The sequence below is a fragment of the Somniosus microcephalus genome, unplaced genomic scaffold (assembly GCF_052327205.1).
Source record: "Somniosus microcephalus isolate GS21.2 unplaced genomic scaffold, FLI_Smic_1.0 unresolved_chr2, whole genome shotgun sequence".
Classification (NCBI taxonomy): Eukaryota; Metazoa; Chordata; class Chondrichthyes; order Squaliformes; family Somniosidae; genus Somniosus; species Somniosus microcephalus.
In genome coordinates this window covers 56,013,237-56,036,598 of record NW_028225180.1, presented here as the reverse complement: position 1 = coordinate 56,036,598, position 23,362 = coordinate 56,013,237, and the positions used below count along the sequence as shown (strand labels likewise).

Genomic DNA, 23,362 nt, shown 5'->3' with positions numbered 1-23,362 from the left:
AGTCACCACAAGTATTGTCAGAGTAGGGTCACCAACATTAATGTTAGAATAGGGGCAGCGCCATTATCGTTAGAGTAGCGTCTCCACCAGTAACGTTAGATGAGTGTCACCAACACTAATGTTAAAGTAGGGTCACCACCGGTAATGTTAGAGTAGGGTTATCACCAGTAATGTTAGAGTAGCGTCACCACCAGTAATGCTAGTGTATTTTCACCACCAGTAATGTTAGATTAGATTCACCACCAGTAATATTAGAGTAGCGACACCACCCGTAATGTAAGAGAAGGGTCACCACCAGTAATTTTAGTGCATGGTCACCACCATTAATGTTAGGGTAGGGTCAACTCCAGTAATGTTATAGTAGAGTCTCCTCCAGTAATTTTGGAGTAGGGTTAACACCATTAATGTTAGAGGAGGCTCACCACCAGTAATATTAGAATAGATAAACCACCAGAAATGTTACAGTAGTGTCACCATCAGTAATGGTAGAGTAGCATCAACACAATTAATGTTAGAGTAGGTTCAACTCACGTAATGTTAGATTAGATTCACTACCAGTAAAGTTAGAGTACGGTCACCACTAGTAGTGTTAGAGTAAGGTCATCGCCGGTAATGTTAGATTAGGGTCACCACCAGTAATGTTAATGTAGTGTCATCACCAGTAATGCTAGGGTAGAGTCACCACCATTAATGTTATAGTAGATTCACCTCTAGTAATTTTAAGGAGCAGTCACCACCAGTAATGTTAGAGTAGGGTCATAGAGTCATAGAGTTATACAGCACGGATAGAGCCCTTCGGCCCATCGTGTCCGCGCCGGCCATCACGCCCTGTCTAATCTAATCCCATATTCCAGCATTTGGTCCGTAGCCTTGTATGCTATGGCATTTCAAGTGCTCATCCAAATGCTTCTTGAAAGTTGTGAGGGTTCCAGCCTCCACAACCCTTTCAGGCAGTGAGTTCCAGACTCCAACCACCCTCTGGGTGAAAAAGTTCTTTCTCAAATCCCCTCTAAACCTCCCACCCTTTACCTTGAATCTATGCCCCCTAGTTATTGACCCTTCTACTAAGGGAAGAAGCTCCTTAGTATCCATCCTATCTATGTCCCTCATAATTTTGTACACCTCAATCATGTCCCCCCTCAGCCTCCTCTGCTCCAAGGAAAACAAACCCAATCTGCCCAGTCTCTCTTCATAGCTGAAGCGCTCCAGCCCTGGTAGCATCCTGGAGAATCTCCTCTGCACCCTCTCCAAAGCGATCACATCCTTCCTGTAGTGTGGCGACCAGAACTGCACACAGTATTCCAGCTGTGGCCTAACCAGTGTTTTATACAGCTCCATCAAAACCTCCTTGCTCTTATATTCTATGCCTCGGCTAATGAAGGCAAGTATCCCATATGCCTTTTTTACCACCTTATCCACCTGTTCCGCCGCCTTCAGGGATCTGTGTACTTGCACACCCAGATCCCTCTGGCCCTCCGTCTTGCCTAGGGTCTTACCATTCATTGTGTATTCCCTTGCCTTGTTAATCCCCCCAAAGTGCATCACCTCGCACTTTTCCAGGTTAAGTTCCATTTGCCACTGTTCCGCCCATCTGACCAACCCATCTATATCGTCCTGCAGACTGAGACTACTCTCCTCGCTATTTACCACCCTACCAATTTTTGTATCATCCGCGAACTTACTGATCATACCTTTTACATTCATATCCAAGTCATTAATGTAGACCAGAAACAGCAAGGGACCCAGCACCGATCCCTGTGGTACCACACTGGCCACAGGCTTCCAGTCACAAAAACAACCTTCGACCATCACCCTCTGCCTTCTGCCACGAAGCCAGTTTTGTATCCAACGTGCCAAGGCACCCTGGATTCCATGGGCTCTTACCTTCTTGACCAGTCTCCTGTGCAGGACTTTATCGATGGCCTTACTGAAATCCATGTATACCACATCCACTGCGTTACCCTCGTCCACACACCTAGTCACCCCCTCAAAAAATTCAATCAAATTAGTCAGACATGATCTTCCCTTGACAAAGCCATGTTGACTATCCCTGATTAATCCTTGCCTCTCCAAGTGGAGACTAATTTTGTCCCTCAGAATTTTTTCCAATAATTTTCCCACCACTGATGTTAGGCTCACTGGCCTGTAGTTCCCCGGTTTTTCCCTACTCCCCTTCTTGAATAATGGAACTACATTAGCGGTTCTCCAGTCCTCTGGCACATCCCCTGTGGCCAGAGAGGTTCTGAATATGTGTGTTAGAGCCCCCGCAATCTCTTCCTTTGCCTCACACAGCAGCCTGGGATACATTTCGTTCGGGCCTGGGGATTTATCCCTTTTTAGGCCTGCTAAAACCGCCAATACCTCCCCCCTCTCGAAGTTAATATGTTTGAGCATATCACAGTCCCCCCGCCCTATTTCTATGTCTACATCGTCCCTCTCCACAGTGAAAACAGATGCAAAAAATTCATTTAGAACCCCTCCTACATCTTCCGGCTCCACACACAGATTTCCACTTTTGTCCCTAATGGGCCCTATTTTATCCCTAGTTATCCTCTTACCCTTAATATACTTATAAAACATCTTAGGATTTTCCTTTATTTTGCTCGCCAGTGTTATTTCATGGCCCCTCCTTGATCTCCTAATTTCTTTTTTAATATCCCCCTGCACTTTTTGTACTCCTCTAGGGCTTCCTCTGTCTTTAGCCTTTTGTAGCTGCCAAAAGCCCACCTTTTTTTTAATCCATTCTCGTATATCCCCTGACATCCAAGGTTCCCTGTGGTTTTTGGAACCACCCTTGACCTTTAAGGGAACATGTTGCCATTGAATGATCTCAATCTCCCTTCTGAAAGCCTCCCATTGCTCCGATGTGGATTTTCCTACAAGTAGCTGATCCCAGTCCATTTTGGCCAGATCCTGCCTAATCCTATTAAAATCGGCCTTCCCCCAATTTAGAACCTTTATTTCCGGCCCATCCCTGTCCTTTTCCATGACCACCTTAAATCTCACCATATTATGGTCACTGTCACCAAAGTGCTCACCTACTAGCACTTCTTCCACTTGGCCGGCCACATTCCCTAGAATTAGGTCCAGTACCGCCCCCTCTCTTGTAGGACCTTCTACATGCTGGCTCAGAAAGCTCTCCTGGATGCACTTTAAGAATTCTACACCCTCTGTGCCTTTCACACTGTGACTATCCCAGTTAATATTGGGGAAGTTGAAATCCCCCATTACTATTACCCTATTATTTGCACATTTCTCTGAGATTTGCCTACATATCTGTTCCTCTATCTCCCCCTGAATGTTTGGAGACCTATAGTACACTCCCAGCAAAGTGCTTGCCCCCTTCTTGTTTTTAAGCTCCACCCATATGGCCTCATTAGAGGAACCTGCTAATATGTCATCCCTCCTTACTGCAGTAATTGACTCCTTAATACAAGTATTGTTAGAAAAGTGGCAGCGCCATTAACGTTAGAGTAGCGTCTTCACCAGTAATGAGAGATTAGGGTCACCACCATTAATGTTAAAGTAGGGTCACCACCGGTAATGTTAGAGAAGAGTCATCACCAGTAATGTTAGAGTAGTGTCACCACTGGTAATGTTAGAGAAGAGTCATCACCAGTAATGTTAGAATAGCGTCACCACCAGTAATGTTAGAATAGGGTCATCACCATTAATGTTAAATTAATGTCACCACCTACAATGTTAGAGTAGGCTCATCACCAGTAATATTAGAGTAGCGTCACCACCAGTAATGTTGGAGTTGACTCACGACCAGTAATGTTCGAGTAGTCTCGCCAGCATAATGTTCGAGTAGTGCCTCCACCAATAATGTTAGAGTTGAGTCACCACCAGTACTGTCACACTAGGGTCACCGGCATTAATGCTAGTGTAGGGTCAGCACCATTAAAGATAGAGGAGATTCCCCAACAGTAATGATATTGTACCGGCACCACCAGAACTGTAACAGTAGAGCCAATACCAGTAATGTTACAGTTGAGTCACCGCCAGTACTGTCACAGTAGGGTCACCACCATTAATTTTAGAGTAGGATCACCACCATTAATGCTAGAGTTGCTTCACCACCAGTAATGTTAAAGTAGGGTCACAACCAGTACTGTTAGTGCAGGGTCACTACCAGTAACGTTAGAGTAGGGTCAACACCGGTAATGATATTGTAGATTCACGACCTGTAATTTTAGAGTAGGATCACCACCAGTAATGTTAGAGCAGGGTCACCACCATTAATGCTAGAGTAGGGTCACCACCATTAATGCTAGAGTAGGGCCAATACTGGTAATGATACAGTAGGGTCACCACCAGTAATGTTAGTGTTGCGTCTCCACCAGTAATGTTCGAGAAGACTCACCAACAGTAATGTTAGAGTATGGTCACCACCAGTAATGTTCGAGAAGACTCAGCAACAGTAATGTTAGAGTATGGTCACCACCAGTAATGTTAGTGTCGGGTCACTACCAGTAACGTTAGAGTAGGGTCAACACCAGTAATGTTAGTGTAGAGTCACTGCCTGTTATTTTAAAGTAGATGCACCACCAGTAATATTAGAGTAGGGCCGTCACCAGAAATGTTGCATTAGGGTCAACGCCATTAATGTTAGTTTAGGGTCAACGCCAGTAATGTTATAGTAGAGTCTCCACCATCAATGTTAGATTAGGGTAACCACCATTAATGTTAGAGGAGGGTCACCAGCAGTGAAGTAAGAGTGGAGTCAAGAACGGTAATAGTAGAGTAGCGTCAACACCATTAATGTTAGAGTAGGTGCAACTCAAGTAGGGTTAACACCGGTATTGTTAGAGTAGGGTCATCAATTGTAATGTTACTGTAGGGTCACCACCATTAATATTAGAGTAGGCTCAGCACGATTAATGTTAGGGCAGGGTCACCACCAGTAATGTTAATGTAGCGCCACCACCAGTAATGTTACAGTAGAGTCACCACCAGTAATGTTAATGTAGCGTCACCACAAGTAATGTTACAGTAGAGTCACCACCAGTACTTTTCGAGTAGTTTCAACAGCACTAATGTTCGAGTAGTGTCACCACCAATAATGTAAGAGGAGGGTCACCACCAGTCATGATAGAGTAGGTGCACCACTTGTAATGTTCGAGTAGTGTCCCCACGAATAATGTTAGACGAGCATCACCACCAGTAATGTTAGAGTAGGGGCACCGCCAGTAATGTTACAGGAGAGTCACCCCGAGTAATGTTAGGGGAGAGTTAGCACCAGTAATGTTAGATTCGGGCCACCACCATTAATGTTAGAGTAGGATCACTACCAGTAATGTTAGAGTAGGGGCTCCACCAGTAATGTTAAAGAGAGTCATCACCAGTATTGCTGGAGTAGGGGCACCACCAGTAACGTTAGTGTAAGGTCACCGTTAGTAATGTTAGAGTAGATTCACCACCAGTAATGTGTCAGCAGGGTCATCACCAATAAGGTTAGAGTAGGGCCAACACCATTAACGCTAGAGTAGGGTCACCACCAGTAATGTTACAGTAGGATCACTAGCAGTAATGTTCGAGAAGCGTCACCACCAGTAATGTTAGAGTAGAGGCAGCACCAGTAATGTTAGAGTAGAATCACCATTAGTAATGTTAGCGTAGGGTCACCACCAGTAATTTTCGACTAAAGCCACCACCAGTAATGTTAGTTTAAGGTCACAACCAGAAATGTTAGCGTAGAGCCATCCCCAGCAATGCTAGAGTAGTGCCACCAGCTGTTTTGTTAGAGTAGGGTTAGCACTTGTAATGTTACAGTAGGGTTACCACTTTTATTTTTAGAGTAGGGTCATGGCCAGCAATGTTAGAGTAGGGTCACCAGCAGTAATGATAGAGTAGGGTCACCACCAGTAATGTTAGAATAGGGTCACCTCCATTAATGTTAGAGTATCGTCACCACCAGTAATGATAGAGTAGAGTCACAACCAGTAATGATAGAGTAGGGTCACAACCAGTAATGTTAGTGTAGGGGCAGCACCAGTAACATTAGCGTAGAGTCACCACCAGTAATATAATAGCAGTGCACCTCCAATAAAGTTAGTGCAATGTCACCACCAATAATTTTAGAGTACGGGCACCACCAGTTATGTTAGATTAGGGTCACTACCAATAATATTCGAGAAGACTCAGCACCAGTAATGTTAGAGTAGCGTCACCACCAGTAATGTTAGAGTAGCATCAGCACCAGTAATGTTAGAGTAATGTCACTACCAGAAATGTTACAGTATTGTCACCACCAGTCATGGTAGTGTAGGGGCACCACCAGTAATGTAAGAGTAGATTCACCACTAGTAATGTTAGAGTGGATTCAACACCAGTATTGTTAGAGTAGATTCACCAACAGTAACGTTAGTGTAGGGTCAAAATTAGTAATGGTAGTGTAGATTCACCACCAGTAATATAAGAGTAGAGTCAGCACCAGTAAAATTAGAGTAGAATCAACGCCAGCAGTGTTAGAGAGGAGACATCACTAGTAATGTAAGCGATGAATCATTGCCAGTATTGTTAGTGATGAATCATTGCCAGTAATATTAAAGCGGAGTCATCACTATGTATCATTACAGTAAAAAGAACAAATGTAGCTTATGCCAAGGAAGAGCAAAAGTTTCAGGGAATGGATTTGAAACCTCAAGAGCCTATGGCAGATTCAAGGAGGGATGTTCCATTCAGCGTTCAGGGACCATGCGCAGGGCACCTTCCCTCTGGGATTACTTTCTGTACAATTTTCCCACTTGCGTCCCGGCGCACTGAAGTGGAAAATCGCCCCTATGTTTGTTAAGTGACTGTAACTAACGCCACTTATTGTGTAATATGTTTTTTTCTGATGGGGCACAGATTCCTCTATAAAGGAGGAGTATTTACCGGTCTCAGATACATTCCAGTCCGAACAATAAAGCTGGACAGATTTCGCACAGTTTTTTTAATGGAACTGCCAACAATTTTAAAGATAAGGTATATTTATTACCCTATTCTCGCAGCCTTTGGGGCTCCCGGTAAGTCAATGCATTCTGTTGCCTAATAACTGTTGACTATCTCAGTATTAATGTACCAGAATCCGAGATTATCCTCCTTGCAGAATCATTCATCTACCGGGATCAGTCGGTGAATATCTGCGGGAATCCTATCAGTCCACGTGGCCGCTGAGGCGTTGTTCTGGTCGCTCGATCGTGGCCATCGGGAGCTCAACCTTCCTGCATATACTGAGGGAGGGCGAGGCTGATTCCCCGCCACCCCCCAATAGTACAGAGATCATGAAAGAATGTGTTGCTTAGTGCCCATGGTAATCATTTCATCCGTTACATTGTTTCATGTCTGCATTAAGTTGATAATTGCTCGGACTGCAGCCACCTCCACCCATCAGAGGACTGTGAAAGAAATTTGGAGCAATTATTTCGCTCAGGGAGCTGCTCCTCTCGCCTCGGCTGCCAAGATCCTTCCCGGCTCCACCAACTCCCACTCTGTTACCGAACAGCTCCCTCGGGGCCATTATATAGAAATAGCGCAGTGTTTCGACCTACATCAAATGTTTGTGGCACAGCTAAATATATTATTTGATGTCATATCTTTCCAGTAATTGTTTGTAAATTATATTGAATACAGCTGACATCTGATGCCGCTCCCGAAACCTCGCTCGCCAATTATATTGATGAAATTAAATGTAAAATTCCATCGATTGCTCCCTGGTGCCGCTGCAGTAACTCATCAAATTGGCTCGGTGCATCACATGGTCCCAGCCTCATGGCGGGATGTGTTCAGCGCTCCACACAGCAATGGGATATGTGTTTCGAAGTATGTAAGGGAATCCACTTCTTTACTGACTGTGAAAATTAACAAATTATAGAACCATCCAAGGCTGCCCTTTAAGGAACTTTAATCTGTAACTGTACTGTCCCTGCGAGGTACTGCGGCTTGACCTGGACCACACCTTTAAAGTCTGAATGGAGCCTCAATGGATTTCTAACGAAATGCATCGACATGAAACGTTAACTTTGCTTCCCTCTGCACAGAGGATGCTTGTCCTGCTGAGTATTTCCAGCATTTTCTGTTTTTATGCATGAATATAGGTATCAGTGGTGATAGCGATAGAGATTCATTCGGAAGAGATGTATCATGGTCGGCTGATCCATTGTCGCCCGTTTCACACTGTACCCCAAGGTTAAAATTCCCCTCCATTGAGCCTTCAGTGCCTGGCTGTCGGTGGAGTTGGGGGTCGCTATCTGTTACCATTGCCGATACTGAATACGAGCGACCTCCCCAACACCCATCCCTACCCACCAACTTGACACAGTCTGACTGAAGTGTGCTGGAAGGATGGCGCATTCTCAGTCCCTCGATATTGAGTGTTTAAGGATTACTTTAGTTTGAAAAAACATTGTCAATGCTCGTCTATGTTATAAGGTGCGCATGACCCTAAGTATGAACACATTAGTTCATCTCCGATGTAAGATTTATCCGCGTTCCCCATTATTGACTCTCGTTCATCTTTCTTACAGCGAACCTGTTGACAATGGTGATTCTCTCCAGAGGAAAATGCGGTCTTTCTAAGTGTATCACTTTCTACATGGTGGCCATGGCAACAGCAGATCTACTGGTCATGATCCTCAATGTAATCATGTATCACATTTTGAGTGAACGCTTCCCATATTCATTCCTGTCCTACACAGCCGTTTGTAAGTTCATGATGTACATGTCTTGTACCAACCTGGATATGTCGGTGTGGTTTACCGTCTCCTTCACATTTGACCGATTTGTAGCTATATGTTGCCAGAAGTTTAAAACAACATATTGCACAGTGAGAACTGCGTCCGCGGTTATAACAACGGTCTCTGTCCTGGTTTATTTAGAGAACATCCCCTATTGGTTTGCCTTTGAACACAAACAAATAATCAACAATGTTCCCTGGGGTTTCCGCCCCAGTGCGGCCTTTTTCTCATCACCTGCAGGTGTAGCCTACTACCATTTACAAAATGTTTTAATTACATACCTTCCATTTGCTTTGATATTACTGTTTAATTGTTTGACAGTCAGATGTATTTTAGTGGCCAGTAGAGCCCGCAGGGGACTCCGGGGTCACAGCAGTGAGAATCAGAGCGATCCAGAGATAGAGAACCGAAGGAAATCCATCATTTTACTTTTCGTTGTATCGGGCAGCTTTGTATTGTTGTGGCTGACATCTGCCGTGAGTTCTGTAATTACGAACCTGGTGATTTTTCACCGACCCGATTATACATCTCCTGTTTACATCGCCACTGAAACCGGTTATCTGCTCATGTATTTAAGCTCCTGTACAAACACGTGTATTTATGCAGCTACACAAACTAAATTCAGGGAAGAGCTGAAGAAGGTGGTGAAATCTCCAGGGACATTGATTCTGATGTTGATTAAAAAAATGAAAAATTAACTACAGCTTCCTTTAACTAGCGTAAATTTACAGCCCGTGTTCCATTTTAGAATGGGCGTCTTCCCATTAGGACGAAAGCCGATTGTGGCTGTGAAATTGATCAGGTATCAGAAAACCTTTCTTGCTTTTTGTGGCAAGTGTTTTGTGTCTGCTGCTTTTCCTGTGTCGGCCGGGGCTCAGCTGGTAGCAGCCTCGTCAGAAGTTTGTGGCTTCAAGTCCCACTGCAGAGACTCAATAATGTACCATAATCTAGGCTGACACTCCAATGCAGTGCTGAGGGAGTGCTGCACTGTCGCAGGTGCCCTCTTTCGAATGAGACGTTAAACTGTGGCTCCGTCTGCCCTCTCCGGTGGACGTAAAAGATCGTTTGCACTATTTCGAAGGGAGTAATCCCGGGTGACACAGCCAATATTTATCCGTCAATTAACATAATTAAACGCAAATTATCTGGTAATTATTAAATTGCTATTTGTGGGAGCTTGCTGTGCGCAAATTGGCTGCCGTGTTTCCTACATTCGAACAGCAGTTACCCCTCAAAATGTACTTCATTGTCTGTAAAGCGCTTTGGGGCGTCCGGTTGTCGTTACAGGAGCTATATAAATAGGAATCTTTCCTTTTCTTTCCTTTACCCCGGGTGAATATAATCATTTCCCGCTAATCAGAATATTCTAACGTCTGCTAATGTGATACTGTGTTGGTTTGTCTTTCTATTGTAGCAATGTCAATCTTTAGCCTTGTCTTGTTAAGCAGTGAATCACTGGTCTGTTTAAAGTACCGCTGGGCTTTTGGGCCAGGGCTGACCCTGCAACAATGGTCAGTTTCAGGATGACGTAATAAGCGATTTAATTAAACGTATGTCATTGCAAACAGATTCAGCAATTTCAGGGAACTTTCATCATTTGGAAACCGTTTGGGAAGACAATTGGTTCTGCAAAGGAAAACATCCGGGCATCCATTATCATTCTCAATTAGTAAAATAGATACAGAAACAGACAGTATTAATGGTAAAGGTTTCACTTGGTACAATTGCAATTATATGGACCAAGAGTGAAACTATCGATCAGATAAATCAATTAAAATATCTGAGTGTAGCGTTTTATTTTAAATTTGATATCATCATGTAATGCAGAATTGCGAGAATTGTTAATTACAGGGAGTGAGAAAAAGTTATATTAATGTATTTGGTTTGGTAAAGGCCTAAGATACTGAGCTCAGGACTGTGACTTGTTTGGGTCTCCACCCAACCATCATCAGGTATGGTTCTAATTTCTACCTTTTAATTGTGTGTTTAAGTACGATTGCATATATTTTGTGCTTAATAAATCTATGACACCTCAATCCAATGTTCGAGAGCATTATTGAAAAGCTTATGCTGACAATAGCCTTTGTACTTGAATTGTGAATGGGCTCCATTTACTAACTGTGATTAAGAGCCCGCTTTACCCGTCAACCTTTAACGTTCCCCTTGACCTTGACGTTCTCCTAAGCAAAAACCCTCTTGGTTGCAGGGCCCCGTGGAGCCGGGGCTCTGCCAATCCGGCTGGCATCCAGCCTTTGGGGGAAGTGGTGAACAGTTGCAGGCGATTTTGTGTAAGAGCCACATTCTCATTTACCTGGATGCGGACAACCAGTAGTATTTAAGGCCCGAGTCAGGCAGCCGGCAGAGGATTTAGTTCCATCAGTCAGCGATGTTTTGCACCCAGCTACAATCCTGAGAAGGCGGCCTGCGATCAACCACATCATCCAAACTCCACAGGTAAAATAGAAAGCAAAGGCATAAATTACCGTGTCACATTCAATGTGATGTGGTTGTGATCTCCCGTCCCCTGTTTCTAATGAAAGAGTTGTTGTAATCCCTTGTGTTTCTCTATTTCTAATTAAACAGTTACTGTGTTTCCCTGACATTCCCGTCTCCTCTATTCCTAAATAAATAGTTATTGTCTCCCCAGTCCCCTACTTTTAATTAAACAGTTATTTACTGTGTTCCCCCATGTCTCCTTTTATTCTATTTCTAATTAGACAGTTAGTTTATTCCCCTGAATGTCCTTGTCCTCTATTTCTAATAGACCAGTTGCTGTCTTCCCCTGTCCCCTACTTCTAAATGAAGGGTTATTGTGACCCGCTGGTGCCTATTTCTAATATAATTTGTCATATGCCACTGACATCTATTTCTAATTAACAAATGCTGTGTTCCACTATATTCCCTTTATTCTATTTCTAATTAACAGTTCGTTGGTTCCACTTAATTTTCATGTTCTCCATTTCTAATGTAACATTGACAGTGTTCCCCTAAATCCCCTAAATTCCCATTCATTCTATTTCTAATTTTACTTTTCGTGTTCCGCTGAATTCCCCTGTCCTCTAGTTTTAATTCTAACGATTAGGAGCAAGGCTGTTCCATAGATAGGCAGTTGCTCATTGAAAGAACGGTTCCAGAATTAGTTTTGAATTTACCCCCACCAATCCCAGGACATGTCCTCTGGTTTTGCCGTTCTGGACAAGGTGAAACAGCTCGTCATGGTCCACATTACCTATTGGATAAAGAGCAGGATCTCTCATATATTCAGGTCCTGAATATTCCTGTACCTTTTTGTAATAGGATTGTTAACAGGAAAAGAGTAATTAAACTTCTGGTGCTGAGGCCAGCTACAATTCAACAGTTTCAGTGGTTTGCACGGAACTGAATTTTGCGACCCTACGGTTGCGTACAACGTGCGCACGAGTCCGAATAGGCCGTACAACTTCCGGGTATACGCATACGAAGCGCATGCGCTAAAAATCGGAAATTTCGATCTGTCAAGATTCCGCATGCATCTGCAGGAGAAGTGGCACTGCTGGCGCAGACTTGCGCTAATTGTCCAATTACTGGCCAGCAGTTACGGACGCAACTGCAATGATAGAATGCAGGCTGTACGCTGGCTTTTTTCTATCTAAAGAAGCAGCAGGAAGAAGAACTGGAAGTCAGGGGGCTTGGAAAGGGACTGTTTTAGTTTTCAAAGTTAACACGGTATTGGATATAAAGCCTGAATAAAATTTTTAACAACTTAATTTGTTAAATATTTCATTGGTTTTGAATCTTGTTCTGAGGAGTGTTGCTAATTAGAAGTGAAACTTTCGCTTTGGACAAGGTAAGCATTCTAATCAAATAGATTTATTTTTTGTAAACTTGAAAATGACTTTTTAAAAATGATTTTGTTCACATTTACTCATGCTTAAAATTATGACAGAATATATGAATGTTTTAAATGCTAACTTCTTTATGCTGTTTAAAAATGTTGTGTATGACTTTGTAAAAATGTTTTTGATGTCTTAGAAATTGGTCTCGGGAAATGATATTCATCAGGCAGGTTTGACGGGCAACTGATCCAATACCACCCGTTTTGCACCACTGCCAGAATTTCTACCCACTCACTTTATTAATATAACTTTTACAACTCTTTCAATTTTTCCCCTACATTTACGCATCTATTTAAAGAGGAAGCATGTGAGGGAGAAACATGCCTCATGAGGAATTTGCCACGATCTTTTGTGTGATTCTGTCACATAGAATCGAAAACACCAGGAACAACGAAGAAGATTGAGGAACCATGACCGCCGCCTAATCAGGATGAACTACTACTCACACCAGAGAGTGTACAGGGAGAGGCTGTATTTTGAGATGATGTTGGAGGAGTGGTGTGTGAGGAGGCTGCGCTTTAGTAATGACGTAAGCGGCCGACTATGTGACATGTTAAAAGACGACCTTCAAAGACATCGAAGACCCGCACTGCCTTGTCAGTGTCCATGAAAGTAACTACAGCACTGAACTTCTTTGCATGCTGGTCAATTCAGTCCGGCACTGGTGAAATGTCAAACACCACCCAGAGTGTTGCGTGGGCATGCATTCACCAGGTCACAGATGCTATATTCCGCAGGGCTTCAGAGTTCATAGACTTTGACTTGTCCACTCGGCAGCAAAAGGGGAGGGCCCTTGTATTTTATAGGATCGCTGGTTTCCCCAAAGTGACTGCAGCCGTCGATGGAACCCAAGTTTCAATGAAGGCACCAATTGATGTACCTGTGACCTACATCAACAGGAGCGGGTTTCATTCATTAAATGCAATAATCGTCTGTGATGAGCTACTCAGGATCTTAAACATAAATACAGCTCACCGGGGAAGTGCTCATGACTCCTTCGTCCTCCATCACTCGGACTTATATAGTGCCTGCAGTGCATTGCCTCCAGGATCCACATGGATATTGGACGACAAGGATTACCCGCTAAAACTGCGGCTGATAATATCATACCGCAGGTCAAATAATGAGGCTCAGGAGAGATACAGCCAGGCACACTTGTCCACTCGGCAAGTGGTGGAGAGGACAATCGGGGTTCTGAAATCACACTTTTGGTTCCTGGACAGGACATGCGGGACCTTGCAGTATTCTCCTCTGAAAGTGGCAAGGATTCTAGTGGTCTGTTGCACTTTGCACAGCTTTGCCCTGCGGGAAGGACTGACACTTAATGCTGCAGATTCGCTCCCTGTTGAAATACAGGTCATGGAGGATGTCAATGACCCTGAGGCCAGGTCTAACATGGAAGAGCCAAGTGCTGCCGAAAGCAAAGCTGCTCGGGAACTGCTACAGCCAAAACCTTCACGAGGTGATGAGAGTGCCGCCTCCGACCTACCCCTCCCCCTCCCCAACAAGGCAAAGAAAATGAAAACAGACACAATTTAAAGTGAAACAGTGAACGATTATTGCCGCATGAATGACTTTGATGTACTCTATTGATGTTCTTCATCTTTAAATACAAATTGTTTGCTAACTATTTTCTACTTTGTAAACTTTTGCAAAGATTAATTGGTTGATAAAAAATGTAAACAGTTTAACGTGACTTTTGGGTTTCTTAGTGCAATAAAGACTTTACATTCAAGATGAAAACTTGCTATTTTCTAATTTTTGAACAGTTGTAATATTTTAATTGGTTGTTAATAAAAAAAGTAGAGAAACGAATAAAGTGAATAGAGGCTATACATATGAAATGGTTAAATAAACTATGAGTCACAAATATAAATTCACGACATAACACAACGCCAGCATTTAAATAACAGCAAACATTAAGGAATTGACAGATATTCCCCTCGCATCTGTGCCTGAGGGTCTAAGGAGGTGAATTGTGTAAAAGATGGCTCCTACTGGCTCCTGCGCTTTCACCTTCCCCGTGACCGGATCCTCTCAGGCCAAGTAAAGTGCCCTGGTGTACAATCTCTGGCCCTTCAGCAGTTGGCTCGTGATAGGGATACTGCTGCTGCTGCTGAAAGGCAACATATACATGGAGAGCAAAACTATCCCAAACCGGTCCATCAAATTATCCCAGCTGAGGTACAGCATGGGGTACATACAGTGTAAAACTACCCCTACAACGGCCTATCAAACACTCCCAGCTCATGTAAAGCATAGGGTATATACAGAGTAAAACTACCCCTACACTGGCCCATCAAACATACCTAGTTCAGGTTCAGCATGGGGTGCATATGGAGTAAAACAACCCCTACACCGGCCCATCTAAGACTCTCAGCTAAGGTACAGCATGGGGTAAATACAGAGTAAAATAATCCCAACACCGGCCCATCAAACACTCCCAGCGCATGTACAGCATGGGGTAGATACAGGGTAAAGCTTCCCCTAAACCGGCCCATCAAAAACTCCCAGCACAGGCACAGCATTGGGTACATAGAAACATAGAAGATAGGAGCAGGAGTAGGCCATTCGGCCCCTCGAGCCTGCTCCGACATTCAATGCGATCATGGCTGATCATCCAATTTCAGGACCCTGTCCCTGCCTTCTCCCCATATCCCTTGATCCTTTTAGCCTTAAGAAATATATCTAACTCCTTCTTGAATATATATATAATGAATTGGCCTCCACTGCCTTCTGTGGTAGAGAATTCCACAGGTTCAACACTCTCTGGGTGAAGAAATTCCTCCTCATCTGTGTCCTAACTGGCTTGCTCCTTATCCTTAGCCCCTACTCACTTTATTCGTTTCTCTACTTTTTTTAATTAACATCCAATTAAAATATTACAACGGTTTAAAAATGCGAAAATAGCAAGTTTTCAACTTGAATGTAAAGTCTTTATTACACGAAGAAAGCCAAAAGTCACATTAAACTGTTTACATTTTTTATGAACCAATTTATCTGTGCAAAAGTTTACAAAGTAGAACATAGTTAGTTTGTATTTAAAGACGAAGAATATCAATAGAGTACATCAAAGTCTTTGATGCGGCAAAAATCGTTCACTGTTTCACTTTAAATTGTGTCTGTTCCTTTTCTTTGCCGTGTTGGGGGAGGGGGAGGTCGGAGGCGACACTATCATCATGTCGTAAAGTTGTTGACTACGAGCTGCTCCCGAGCAGCTTTGCTTTCGGTACTGGTTCTGGACACCCCGGCCATCGGGAACATCCTTCCTGCATCTAGTCTGCCCAGTCCTGTTAGAATTTTCTAAGTTTCAATGAGATCCCCTCTCATTCTTCTAAACTCCAGCGAGTATAAGTCCAATCGACCCAATCTCTCCTCATACGTCATTTCTGCCATCCCAAGTATCAGTCTGGTGAATCTTTGCTGCACCCCCTCCATGGCAAGAACATCCTTCCTCAGATAAGGCGACCAAAACTGCACACGGTACTCAAGGTGTGGTCTCACCAAGGCCATGTTCTTGTACTCAAACCCTCTCGCTATGAAGGCCAACATACCATTTGCCTTCTTAACCGCCTGCTGCACCTGCATGCTTACCTTCAGCGATTGGTGCACAAGGACACCAGGTCTCCTTTCACTCCCCCTTCTCCCAATCTATTGCCGATCAGATAATAATCTGCCTTCCTGTTTTTGCCACCAAAGTGGATAACCTCGCATTTATGCACATTTTACTGCATCTGCCATGCTTCTGCCCAATCAGCCATCCTGTGCAAATCATACTGGATTTTCCCGGCATCCTCCTCACAGCACATACACCCACCCAGCTTTGTGTCATCTGCAAACTTGGAGATATTACATCTAGTTCACTCGTCTAGATCATTAATATATATATTGGGAATAGCTGGGGTCTAAGGACCGATCACTGCGGTACCCCACTAGTCACTGCCTGCCACTCCGAAAAAGACCCGTTTATTCCAACTCTTTGCTTCCTTCCTGCCAACCAGTTCTTTATCCAAGTCAGTACCTTGCCCCCAATCCCATGTGCATTATATTTACATGCTAATCTCTTATGTGGGACCTTATCGAAGGCCTTCAGAAAGTCCAAATACATCACATCCACTGGTATTCCCTTCTCTATTCTACCAGTTGCATCCTCAAAAAATTCCAGTAGATTAGTCAAGCAGGATTAACTTTTGAAAATCCATGTTGACTTTGTCCGATCCTGTCGCTGTTTTACAAGTGCTCTGCTATTACATCTTTTATAATGGACTCTAGCCTTTTCCCCACTACCGATGTCTGGTTTTAATTCCCCCTTTTCTCTCTACCACCTTTTTGAATAGTGGGGTAACATTAGCTACCCTCCAATCCATGGGAACTGTTCCAGAGTCTATCGAATTTTGGAAGATGACCAGCAATGCATCTACTATTTCTAGGGCCACTTCCTTAAGTACCCTAGGATGTAAATTATCAGGCTGATGGGATTTATCGGTCTTCAATCCCGTCAATTTCCATAACACCATTTCCCTTCCAATATTCTCATTACACGCTATGTTCCATGACATCTCTGGGAGGTTATTTGTGTCCTTCTTTGTGAAGACAGAACCAAAGTATGTATTTCATTGGTCAACCATTTCTTTGTTCCCCATTATAAATTCCCTTGAATCTGACTGTAAAGGACCTACGCTTGACTTCACCAATCTTTTTCTCTTCACATATCTATAAAACCTTTTACATTCAGTGTTTATGTTCCCTGAAAGCTTACTCTCATACTCTATTTTCCCCCTCTTAATTAATCGCTTTGTCATCCTTTGCCGAATCCTAAGCTGCTCCCAATCCTCAGTTTTACTGCTTTTTCTGGCCAATGTATATGTCTTCTCCTTGGATCTTATGCTATCCCTAATTTCCCTTGTTAGCTATGGTTGATTTACGTTTTTTGTTTTATTTTTATGCCAAACAGTGATGAACAGTTCATCCATGCGATCTTTGAATGTTTGCCATTGCCTATCCACCGTCAACACTTTGAGTAACATTCCTCAATCAATCCTACCCAACTCGTGCCTCATATCATCGTAGTTTTCTTTATTTAAATTCAGGACCCTAGTCTCTGAGTCAAATACTTCACTCGCCATCTCCATGAGGAACTCTATCATATTATGATCACTCCAAACCAAGGGGCCTCGCACAAGATTGCTAATTAATCATTTCTCATTACATAATACCCAGTCTAAGATGGCTTGATCTCTAGTTGATTCCTCGACATATTGGTCCAGGAAACCATCCCGTATACACTCCATGAATTCCTCCTCCACAGTGTTGTTACTAATTTGGTTAGCCCAAACTATATGTACATTAAAGTCACCCATGATAACTGCTGTGACCTTATTGCACGTGTCTCTAATTTCCCATTTAATGCCATCCCCAACATCCACATGACCGTTTGGAGGTCTGTATACCAATCACAGTAACGTTTTCTGCCCCTTGGTATGTCTCAGTTCTACCCATACAGACTCCACATCTTCAAGCTAATATCCTTCCTTTCAATTGTGTTAATACCCTCTTCAAGCAGCAATGCTAACACGCCTCCTTTTCTTTTTTGCCTCTTTCCTGAATATTGAATAACCCTGGACGTTGAGTTCCCAGCCTTGGTCACCCTGGAGCCATGTTTCCGTAATCCCAATCATATCATATCCATTTAGCTCTATTTGTGCAGCAAATTCATCCACTGTATTAAGAATGTTCCTTGCATTAAGACACAAGGACTTCAGGCTTGTTTATTTTACTCTATTACACCTTTTAGAATTATTATTTACTGTGGCCATGCTTGACTTAATCCCTTGATTTCTCTGACTGCCACCTTTCTTTTTCTCCTTCCTTTCTTCTGCTTCTATCCTTGTTTCCCATTCCTCTGTCTCCCTGCTCAAGTTCCCAACCCCTTGCCATTTTAGTTTAAACACTCCCACATACCGGGTAATAGTAACCATACACCAGTCCATCAAGTACTCAAAGCTCAGGTTCAGCATGAGGTTCATACAGTTCAAAGCTACCCCTACAACTGGCCCATCAAACACTCCCAGCTCAGTTACAGCATGGGGTACATACAGAGTAAATCTACCCCTAAACCGGCCCAACAAGCATTCCCAGCTCAGGAACAGCATGGCATACATAGTACATGCAGGTTAAAATTACAACTACACAGCCTTATCAAACATTAGCTACTCAGTTAAAGCATGGGGTACATACAGAGTAGAACTACCTTTACAATGGCCCATCAAACACTCCCAGCTCAGTTACATCTTGGCATACATGCAGAGTTAATCTACCCCTACACCAGTCCATCAGACACTCCCAGGTCAGGCAAACCATGGGGTACATACAGAGTAAGACTACACCAACACCGGCCCATCAAACACTCCTAGCCCAGGGACAGCATGGGCTCCATAAAGAGTAATACTACCCCTACACCGGCCCAACAACACACGTAATTCATGTACAGCTTGGGTTACATACAGAGTAAAATCATCTCTACAGCAGCCCATCAAATACTCCAAGCTCAGCTACAGCATGGGGTACATAGAGAGTATAACTGCCACTACACTGGCCCATCAAACACTCCCAGCTGTGGTGCAGCATGGGGTACATAGAGAGTAATACTACCCCTACACCGGCCCATCCAAAACTCCCCGTCAAGGTACAAAATGGGTTACATACAGAGTAAAACTACCCCTAAACAAGCCCAACAAACACTCAAATCTGAGGTTCAGCTTAGGGTACATATAGATTAAAACTACCCCTACATCGGCCCATCAAACACTCACAGCTCAGGTACAGCATGGGGTACATACAGGATTAAACTACCCCTACACCAGCCCATCAAATACACCCAGCTCAGCTTCACCATGGGGTACATAGAGAGTATAACTACCTCTACATCTGCCCATCAAACACTACCAGCTGTGGATCAGCATGGGGAACAGACAGAGTAAAATGAGCTCTACACCGGCCAATCAACACTCACAGCTCAGGCACAACATAGGGTACATAAAGTGAAAAAATTACCACTACACCGGCCCATCAGTCACTGCCAGCTCATGTATAGCATAGAGTATATACAGAGTACAGCAATCCCTAACCCGCCCTTCAAAAACTGCCAGCTCAGGTACAGCATTGGGTACATACAGAGTAAAACTACCCCTACATCGGATCATCAAACACGCCCAGTTCAGGTACAGCATGGGGAACATACAGAGTACATCTACTCCTACACCGGCACATCCAATACACCCAGGTCAGGTACAGCATGGTCAGCAAACAGAGTAAATCTACCCCAACATTGGCCCATCAAACACTCCCAGCTCAGTTTCACCATGGGGATCAAACAGAGTAATACTACCCCTACACCGGCCCATCAAAAAATTCCCAGCTCAGGTTCAGCATGGGGTACATACAGTGTAAAACTACCCCTACACCAGCCCATCTGATACTCCCAGCTCAGGTACAGCATGGAGCACATACAGAGTAAAACAACTCCACACCGGCCCATCAAACACTCCCAGACCAGGTACAGCATGGGGTACATAGATTAAAACTACCCCTACACCGGCACATCCAACACTCCCAGCTCATGTACAGCATAGGTACACGAATTGTATATCTTCCTCTGCACCGGCCCATAAACACTCCCAGCTCAGGTAACGCATGGGGTATATAGAGACTAAAACAACCCCTACACCGGCCAATCAAACGCTCCCAGTTTAGATTCATCATGGGCTACATACAGAGAAAACCCATCTCTACACCGGCCCAACCAACACGCCCAGCTGAGGTACAGCATGGGGTACATGCAGTGTTAAAATACCCCTGCATCGGCGCTTCAAACACTGCCAGCTCAGTTACACCATGGGAAACAGAGTAATACTACCCCTACACCTGCCCATCAAAAGATTCCGAGCCCAGGTACAGCATGGGGTACATACTGAGTAAAACTATCCCTAGTCCAGCCCATCAAACATTCAAATCTGAGGTACAGCATAGGGTATATACAGATAAAAGCTACTTCTACACCGGCTCATCAAACACTCCCAGCTCAGGTACAGCATGGGGTCCATACTGAGTAAAACTACCCCTACACTGGCCCATCAAACATTCCCATTTCAGGTTCATCATGGGTTACGTAGAGAGTAAAATCATCTCTACACCGGCGCATCAACACTCCCAGCTCAGATGCAGCATGGGGTAAATAAAGAGTAAAACTACCACTACACCAGCCCGTCAAATACTCCCAGATCATGTACAGCATGGGGTACACACAGAGTAAAACTACCCCTACATCGGCCCATGAAAAACTCTCAGCTCAGGTACAGCATGGGGTATATACAATGTATAACTACCCCTACACTGGCCTATTGAACACTCCCACATCAGGTACAACATGGGGAACATACAGTGTAAAATTACCCCTACACCGGCCCATCAAACACTCCCAGCTCAGGTACAGCATGGGGTACACACAGAGTAAAACTGCCCATGAACTGGCCCATCAAACACTCCCAGCTCATGTACAGCATGGGTGCATTCAGAGTAAGATTAACACAACGCCGTCCATCAAACACTCCCAGCTCAGGTGCAGCATGGGTTACATACGGAGAAATCTACCTCTACACCAGCCCATCAAAAACTCCCAGCTCAGTTACAGTTGGCGTACATGCAGAGTAAAACTACCCCTACACCAGCCCATGAAACACTCCGAGCTCAAATATAGCATGGGTTACATAAAGTGTAAAACTACCCCTACACCGGCTCATCAAACACTCCCAGCTCAGGTACAGCATGGGGTCCATACAGAGTAAAACTACCCCTACACTGGCCCATCAAACATTCCCATTTCAGGTTCATCATGGGTTAGGTAGAGAGTAAAATCATCTCTACACCGGCGCATCAACACTCCCAGCTCAGATGCAGCATGGGGTAAATAAAGAGTAAAACTACCACTACACCGGCCCGTCAAATACTCCCAGATCAGGTACAGCATGGGGTACACACAGAGTAAAACTACCCCTACATCAGCCCATGAAACACTCTCAGCTCAGGTACAGCATGGGGTATATACAATGTATAACTACCCCTACACCGGCCTATTGAACACTCCCACATCAGGTACAGCATGGGGAACATACAGTGTAAAATTACCCCTACACCGGCCCATCAAACACTCCCAGCTCAGGTACAGCATGAGGTACATTCAGAGAAAAACTACCTCTACACCAGCCCATCAAAAACACCCAGACCTGGTGCAGCATGGGGTACATACAGAGTAAATCTACCCCTACACCGCACCATCAAACACTCCCAGCTCAAGTACAGCATGGGGTAAATACAGTGTAAAACTCCCACTACCCCGGCCCATCATACACTCCCAGATCTGGTAAAGCATGGGATACATACAGAGTTAATCTATCCGGACACCAGCCCATCATAAACTCCCAGCTCAGGTACAGCATGGGGTACATACAGAGTAAAATTGGCCTTATCCGGCCTATCAAACACTCCCAGCTCATATACCACATGGGTGCATACAGAGTAAGATCACACCTACGCCGTCTATCAAACACTCGCAGCTCAGGTGCAGCATGGGTTACATACAGAAAAAATCTTACCCTACACCGGCCCATGAAACATTCCCAGCTCAAATATACCATGTGGTACATAGTGTAAAACTACCCCTACACTGGCCCATCAAACACTCCCAGCTCAGGTACAGCATGGGGTACATACAGAGTAAAACTACCCCTACACTGGCCCATCAAACACTCCAAGCTCAGGTACATGATAGGGAACATACATTGTAAAACTAAACCTACACCAGCGCATCATACACTCCCAGATCTGTTAAAGCATGGGGTACATACAGAGTAAATCTACCCCTGCACCGGCCCATCAAGCACTCCCAGTTCAAGTACAGCATGGGGTACATAGTGTAGAACTGCCCCTACACCGGCCGATCCAACACTCCCAGCTCATGTACAGCATGGGGTACATGGATTGTAAATCTTCCTCTACACCGGCCCATCAAACACTCGCAGCTCAGGTACAGCATGGGGCACATAGAGAGTAAAACAACCCCTACACCGGCCCATCAAACACTCCCAGTTCAGGTTCATCGTGGGTTACGTACAGAGTAAACCCCTCTCTACATCGGCCCAAAAAACACACCCAGCTGAGGTACAGCATGGGGTACATGCAGTGTTAAAATAGCCCTACATCGGCACTTCCAACACTCCCAGCTCAGTTACACCATGGGGAACAAAGAGAGTAATACTACCCCTACACTGGCCCATCAAAAGTTTCCCAGCCCAGATACAGCATGGGGTGCACACAGAGTAAAACTACCACTACACCGGCCCATCTAACACGCCCAGCTCAGGTTCAGCATGGGGTACATACAGAATATAACTATTCCTAAAGCGGCCCAACAAAAAATCGCAGCTCAGGTACAGCATGGGTTACTTACAGAGTAAAACTACCACTATACCAGCCCATCAAACATTCAAATCTGAGGTTCATCTTAGGGTACATACACAGTAAAACTACCCCTACATCGGCGTATTAAACACAGCCAGCTCAGGCACAGCATGGGGTACATACAGGGCTAAACTACCTCTATACCGGCTCATCAAACACTCCCAGCTCAGGTACAGCATGGGGCCCATACAGATAAAAACTACCCCTACATCGTCCCATCAAAAACTCCCAGTCCATGTTCATCTTTGGTTA

At 44.2% G+C, this 23,362-nt stretch overlaps 1 protein-coding gene across 1 annotated transcript; it reads left to right on the top strand.

The window, feature by feature from the left end:
• Positions 1 to 6,912: 6,912 nt before the first annotated feature.
• LOC147092667 (putative G protein-coupled receptor 139) lies at positions 6,913 to 10,754 on the top strand. The gene is made up of 2 exons (XM_085975754.1): positions 6,913 to 7,010; positions 8,511 to 10,754. The coding sequence occupies exons 1-2, from the start codon at positions 6,941 to 6,943 to the stop codon at positions 9,416 to 9,418; spliced, it is 978 nt and encodes a 325-aa protein (XP_085831880.1). The 5' UTR covers positions 6,913 to 6,940; the 3' UTR covers positions 9,419 to 10,754.
• Positions 10,755 to 23,362: the final 12,608 nt, after the last annotated feature.